This window comes from Atta cephalotes (assembly GCF_000143395.1).
Source record: "Atta cephalotes unplaced genomic scaffold scaffold00064, whole genome shotgun sequence".
In the NCBI taxonomy this organism is placed as follows: domain Eukaryota; kingdom Metazoa; phylum Arthropoda; class Insecta; order Hymenoptera; family Formicidae; genus Atta; species Atta cephalotes.
In genome coordinates this window covers 514857-522263 of record NW_012130128.1, presented here as the reverse complement: position 1 = coordinate 522263, position 7407 = coordinate 514857, and the positions used below count along the sequence as shown (strand labels likewise).

At 27.9% G+C, this 7407-nt stretch overlaps 2 protein-coding genes across 2 annotated transcripts in view; one reads left to right on the top strand and one right to left on the bottom strand.

The window, feature by feature from the left end:
- LOC105623815 (Bardet-Biedl syndrome 5 protein homolog) overlaps positions 1-5678 on the top strand; it is a 25234-nt gene extending 19556 nt beyond the window's left edge. Inside the window, exons 7-8 of the mRNA XM_012205191.1 lie at positions 4544-4735; positions 5463-5678. Coding sequence (XP_012060581.1) covers positions 4544-4735; positions 5463-5678 — 408 coding nt within the window. The remainder of the gene's footprint in view (positions 1-4543; positions 4736-5462) is intronic.
- A 548-nt stretch (positions 5679-6226) lies between these two features.
- LOC105623769 (WD and tetratricopeptide repeats protein 1) overlaps positions 6227-7407 on the bottom strand; it is a 12421-nt gene continuing 11240 nt past the window's right edge. The window contains exon 13 of the mRNA XM_012205147.1: positions 6227-6754. Within this exon, the coding sequence (XP_012060537.1) occupies positions 6548-6754 (207 nt within the window). The 3' untranslated portion in view covers positions 6227-6547. The remainder of the gene's footprint in view (positions 6755-7407) is intronic.

Below are 7407 nucleotides of genomic sequence, written 5' to 3'. Positions count from 1 at the left end.
ATATATATATATATATATATATATATTAATTTCTATTCTTCCATTATGTCCAGGTCCTTACTTTATTGAGTTATACACAAATTAATATATACAAGTCTTTAACACTCAAAGTGTATTTTCTACCAGAAGTATAATATATTTTTATCAAGTTTTGCGATGACATTCATATTCTAATGCCTCCGGCTCGATGTTCGTCGCACGCGACACGCGATATCCAATGAAAGTACAGCTTTACCGATATTCTCATTCTAAACGTATACTGGAGTCAGGTCATTGGCGCAACTAATATTACGCTGGTGTGCTGGAGCTATAAGGCTATATTCCAAAACGTCTTCTCCGAGGAAAATTTTGTTCGAAATTTTGACGAATACTGTAGTATACATGTCCTATATTTCGAGTAAAATTTTCCTCGAAAAGGCTGTTTTGGAATATAGCTTAAGTCCCATACAGAAAGATTGCAGAAACATTGCAGAATGATTTCACTGAAACATTGCAATATTGCATGATGGTTGTGAAACGTTGCTGAATTATTGCTACAAGATTTCCAATAATATTAAGATCTGCTTTTTGTTATATTGCAACGAAACGTTCCAGCAATATTGCAATGTAATGTATTTGGATAAATTTTTTTTACGAAGACTCTAAAATGAAAATTATTTTCTGTACATATGTCATTAATTTTTCTACAAATCGCATTTTTAGTCATATGCGTTTTCCAAAAGCAATTTTTAATGATAAAACCATAAAAATATTCCAATAAATGTATTATTAATTCTGATTTATTAATTTCTGAATTCTGATAAATTTATTTGTAAGAATAAAGCATGTATGTGTGTGTCCCGAACAAATATTATCCATTAACATAATAATACAATAGCTTGGTAAGTTAATCATGGATTAAGTTAATCGCAGTGATTCTTTTTAATTCGAAGCCACTCCGAGTCAACTGAAATTGATTAAAAAATAACGATATGAAATTTATCAAAATTCAGGCGCTGATTTATTCTTGCGTTCATATTAGATATAAATACATCATCGATCACATAATTAATATTTCGATAAATCATTTTCAGCAGCTTAATTGCTTATCATCTTATCCGATAATGATGCATTGATTGATCCACACTCGATGTTATACAATTTTTTGATTTCATATTTAAAATAAATATAAAATTTATGGCACATTCAATAGACTGCATTAGCGCACTAAGTGTGAACTTTTTCGGTGTCATGCATTCGAATTGTGCGCACTATATCAATGCGTTCAAGTTATCGTATTCAGCAAATGAAAATTGACTCAGTTTAATGCTGAATTTGTATTCAGACCAACCGAATGAACCAAACAAGAAATGTTGCATTGACATTTTTGTCAGTGCAGTTTGGTGTACGAACAAACAAAACTAGTTAGACAACAAAAAATTACAAAATGGTGGATAAAGAAAGACTAAAATTATTTATTATAAATGAATTATTAGAAACAAGTAATAGCGAAGATGAAATAGAAGATATGTGTAATAAAAGAAGAAAGGCCAAAAGATAAAAATTATGTGGACATGAATGAATACTCGAACAAAGAAGAATATAATTATATATGATAAAAAACAAATATTTTGATAATGAAAATATTTATGTTTACTATTATCAGTTGTAATATACATTATTAATTTCAAATTTAATTCTGCACATTAATCTAGTGTAGTTCTGCACTTACATCGTGTCAGGATAGCACCATGTCAGGGCAGCACCGTGTCAGAGTATATATACCGAATGTGCCATTCTAGCCACTCTAGCTAACGAAATGGCTATCAAATAATAGATTAATAAATTTTTTATTTAAATAATTTATTTTTTATTTAAATATAAAAATTGATTATATTAATTATTATATCATAAAAACAGCTGTTAAATTAAAAACTGTATTACATAAATATTGTAAAAAATTATATTTTTATATTATTATTATTATTATTATAACAATTAAAGAATTACAATTTGCAATGTTTCTGGAATATTACAGTCATATTACTGACATTTTGCAGGCATATTGTCAATTTACATTTCTGTAATATCTCTGCATAATTCTCTGCATAATATCTCTGCATAAATATTACATTGCAATCTGCAATATTGCAACATTGTAACAATATTGCAATCTTCTGTGCTGTATGGGGTAAATACCTTTATTATACTTACATCCTGCTGTTCCATATTTAAATCTTTGCATAAGAACTGTGTCGCTAAAAGTTGGATTAATCCAACTTTTCAACGATGTCGCGTTAAAAAAAATAAACAAATTGAGGGAGAATTTGATCACGTGATCATTTATCGCTGCGACACTATGAAATTGTATCTTAACCATAGTATAAGTACATACAGTATGAACACTGAACTTTTTATGTAATCTCCAATTTTTAGTGCGTATGCGTCGATTTCCAACCAGGAATATGGCTATCTTCAATAAGTTGAAATTGCAGATTAGGTTAGCTCTCTTTTCCATAAAATATAATTAACTCTTTCACCTACAATATCGTGTAAGACTCGTGGTAAGGAAATCGAGCCAAACATATATATGAGTGAGAGCCGTGGTACGTCGTTCATATAAAGCTTAATTTTTTTTAATTTTTAAGTAAGACAAAGGGTTAATAAAGTTAAATTTTAAAAAATTAAATTAAATTTTTTCGGAGATGCTATATTATGTAGACTGTTATATGTGCATACGATAAAGTATTTTTGTAATAAAGCATTTGTGTACGTATATTATTAAATTACAATTTCACATTTAATTTTTCGTGCAATATATTATTTTTTCATACATAATTACAACATAATTACAACATTATTCAATTACAATTTTCATATAAGTATTTAATCAATTATTATTTTTAATTTACTTATTACTATTTAATTTTATTATTATTATTATTATTATTATTATTATTATTAAAGTGAATATTAGTTTTATGTAAAGAGTTCGTTAAGATTACATTATTATATAATTCTGATTTAAAAATATATTCCTTATAAACAATTTTCATGACACGATCGAATTGCCTTTTTTTTTTTAGAAAAATTATTCTGTAGCTTTATAAAAACTCAAATTTATAAGCGTCTCTTCAACTCACAACATAGCAGCGAGTCATGTGACCCACTGGGACCCACATCAAAAGTGTCGATGCTCAGTGTTCAGTGTACTGTATGTATTTATATTGTGCCTTAACACATGTAATACATAAGAAAATGTATCAATCAACATCTTTTGTTTCTTTCCTTTCCATGAAATAAAGAATTCTGATTGGTTGAATTTCTTATGCATTACGTGTTATGCAGTATATAAAGTGGGGGGGGGGGGGAATAGACTCTTGCATAATACATAACATATAAGGCATAAGAAAATGAACTAATCAAAGTGTTTTATTTCCTTCCTTTCTGTGAAATAAAAGACTCTGATTAATTGATTTTCTTATGCCTCTTGTTTTATGCGTTATGTAAGAGTTTATGCTCCCTGTTTAAGCCTATCACACATGAAATGCATAGTTAGAATTTTCATGTTAAATTCTCTGGGTTGTCGATCGCGTTTTGTGCTTTGCAAAAAGAAAGCAACCTTTAATGAGTGATATTTTTCTTGTTATGGGATTTTATTCTATTGATGTCGTTTATTTGAAAATGTAGGAAAATGGGGGAAGTATTCACAAAAGTATAAAGAAAGTTGAGAAAAAAAAGAAATTAATAGGTAAATTTTAACATAACTCTTCGTTTGGTTTTTATTTGGTAATTTCCTTATTACTTTTGCATATTTATAAAAATTTTTTGCAAAAATTTAAAAAAAAATTAACAGGAATATTTAATTTTCTTTCTAAACATCAAGGCTTGATAAAATCGAAAATTTGAAACAATTTTCAACAATTTTTTTTCTCATTATGATTTTCTTTGATGTAAAGAAATATATGTATAACATAAAATTTGCATTTTATTTTGTTTAACTACATCGTTTTCAACACTTTTAAAAACATAGCATTTATTTCGTGATTTCGTATTACATTTCGTGATTTTGGGTGACTTGAGCGCACTCTGTATGCGATTTTACGTATTATATATCTGGCAATTCCCGTTACGAATTCCTATTGCACCTGCGCCTTAATAATAACGATGATGATTGAAGTATTACATAATGTTATTTATTTTTTATGTGCATAATATGAAGAGAAATTGATTTATCTATAAAAATTCATATAATTTCGTTTAGAAATATAGATGACATTAATATGACTTTGACAAATTGAAAATGTTTTTTCTTTTGCTGTAGCAAATTTTAACATAAAAATAATGAAAAATTTTGTTACATTTTCATGTTTTCTATTGATTTCTAACGATTACTTATGGTAATATTGTTTAGCAATGATTTAAAATGACGTTTAATTATATCTAGAGACGTCTTATACTTTATACATACATCTTATATGTTACATTTAATGTTTTTAATAACAAAAAATCTATGAAATATCGAAAATTGTATGTATGTACCATGTGAATAAATTTTTTGTAGATTACTATAAGGACATCAAAATTTGGACCAACTTTAGTAATTTTAAGTACAGAAGTCAGTGGAGGATACATCTTAGGTTTTCGCGTTAATCCCTTGCAACAGCTTCACATTACATACAAAGAAATATCAATACTCCGTTCAGAATTTGAAAAATTTCCTATTTTTGGTGTGGAATATACATTTGAGCATCAGGTATTTTGATATTGAAATTAATATCCTAATCGAGAATGGATTAAAATGGATTGAAATTTTTATGCATATTTTGCCCATTGAATTCAATTGAATAAAAAAAGAACTTTTATTTAGTTTTAAGACCGCAGCACAGATTTTTGCATAACGCATAAAGCATGAGCGAATCAATTAATCAGAATCTTTCCTTTCTTTCCATTCTATAGAAAAGAAGAATTTCAATTCATTGATTCTCTTATGCATTATGTATTATGCAAGAATCTGTGCCTCGGCCATTACTCTCTCTTTATTATTCTTTTTTTTTCTTATCTATTTAGTTCTCATTATTTCATTCTCTTGAATCCATTTGAATAAAATGTGCTTTATGTCATTCCTATGAATGAATAAAAATGCATTTGGAAATATTAAATATCGAAAAATATTTATTTTAATGTTCGCGAATGTGTACTTCTGAAAATTTGAATCCATTTCAATCTATTCTCTGGGGTGTATTATATTTTATCATAAAGAAGCTGAAGTTCATCTTATTGTTAGTCAAAAGTAAATAAATCAAATGTTTGAGTGTTATTTTTCCTCAGCTCATAATCTGATTATAATTAAATTTTAATTGTACTTAAATTTATCTTAAAATGTTTTTTTTAAAGCTTGCAAAATCTTACAGGTTATTAAAATTTAATTATCAATAAATATTGTCCAACGTAACAATGATCAAATATCCTTGCCATTACAGGCACCTGCGCAAAAAGAGATTAGTGTAGAACACTTCACTGAGATACAAGATAATCAAGTTGAAATATCAAATATATTTGGTTATTATTTCTCTGAGAGAGAAACAAGTCAAAGAAAGCCAAATTATTCGATTCATTTAGGACTTGCGACGGAAGAGCCAAGAGAAGGCAGCACATTACAAAATTTATGGGAACTTGTACCATCATCTGTTAATTGATTTCTTTAAATCAATGCTCGGCATTAGATGCATATTTCGGGCCGATTCCGGCGAGCGACCTCCACTATCGCTCGAGACTCAGCGGCTGGACCGCCGAGCATTCACGTGACATTCTGGCTCAGGAGCATCTGTGTAGCTTAAACGTGCGAAGATTGTACCTTATGTTATTAAAGAATATTTTTCTTGCAAAATAAATTTCATTTTCTTAAAAAATAAAAACTTTCTATTATTATAACATATTAATATGCTACATATAATTGTAGCAATAATACATATAATGATTAGTTTCCCAAGAAAAAATATGTTATATATAATTTTATATAATTGTATATATAATTATATATATTTATATATAATATAGCCAGCCGCTGAGTTTCGAGCGATAGTGGAAGTCGCTCGCCGGAATCGGCTCGAAATGTGCATCTAATGCCGAGCACTGTTTTAAATCATTAAAATATTTTTAAGTTTTATTAATGCATATAAACTCAAGATAAATTATATGTCAGTGCAGTTTTTTTATCATAGGGAATAAAAGTAAGTCATTTTGTACAAAGAAATATAATATGATATATTATTAATTACATCTTATAAGACTCGGAATATAATTCTTATTAAGTTTTTTGCTATTTGTTATCAACATATCCACATCGCCTAGTAAATAAGCTTCTATTTCGTCTTTGATTTGATTGACAAAGATATTTGGACTGAATAAATTATTATACAACAAAAGTGCTTCGAGATACATTGGTGAAAGAAGAAAATAAATAATTGAAATTGAAATAATTTTGTGACAGATATAATACGTATGTGATGTAAATTCTCAATTATCTAGCCACTGTTAGTATATTTTTCTGTGTTTTTTGCAAAATTTAACTTGGTCTACAATTTAAAGCTTGTGTTATCGGCTGATCATGATGATCTTCACTGTCTTCATCACTAAATTCGTGCTGAGGGACGGGAAATCTGTATCCCATATTCATGAGCATTAATTCAAATGGATCACTGTTCATGCGTATTTGGTTGGCTGATGCAGCATCATCTAGATTCTGAATTTCTCTTTCATTCACACTACCATCCTGTAACATCAAATTTAAATTGAATGGAATGTGCAATTTTTTACATGTTGTCCTTTGTGTTAAATAAGTTTCTATTTAATTCTATGAATTTGAAATTTATTAATATCTATAAATTATTAATATCTATAAAAGTATGTGCGTTATGTCCTCCTATTGTGTATAAAATACACATCGGTGTATATGTGTAAAATAAATATGAGAATTTATACAGGTTTATTTAAAATACCATCAATTGAAGTGGAATTTTTCTTTAAAATTTTAACAACGGTATATAAGTATATACAACAATAACAATGACGGAATATTAAAATTTTTCTAAACTCAAATCTTTTGTGCAAACTGAAGCCGGTTTAGGATTGTCTTGTTAAATATCACGAATTTAGAGTAAAACAATCTGCCACATAGCAATGAGTATTATGTCACTATTTTTTTTGTAACATTTAAAATTGATGTTCGACAATTTTCTCATATAAAATAGAAATGACTGATATTACAATACAACACACATTTCCTCTCATGAAAAAATCGAAAGAGATTCTGAAAGTAGATGTAAAAAAAAATACCCGTAGTCTCGGCGTTTTAGCAGATCAAGTCATTAAGTTTTAGTTTTTTTATGCAGCTATTTATCATACTTGCTTCATATTGGCTTTTTA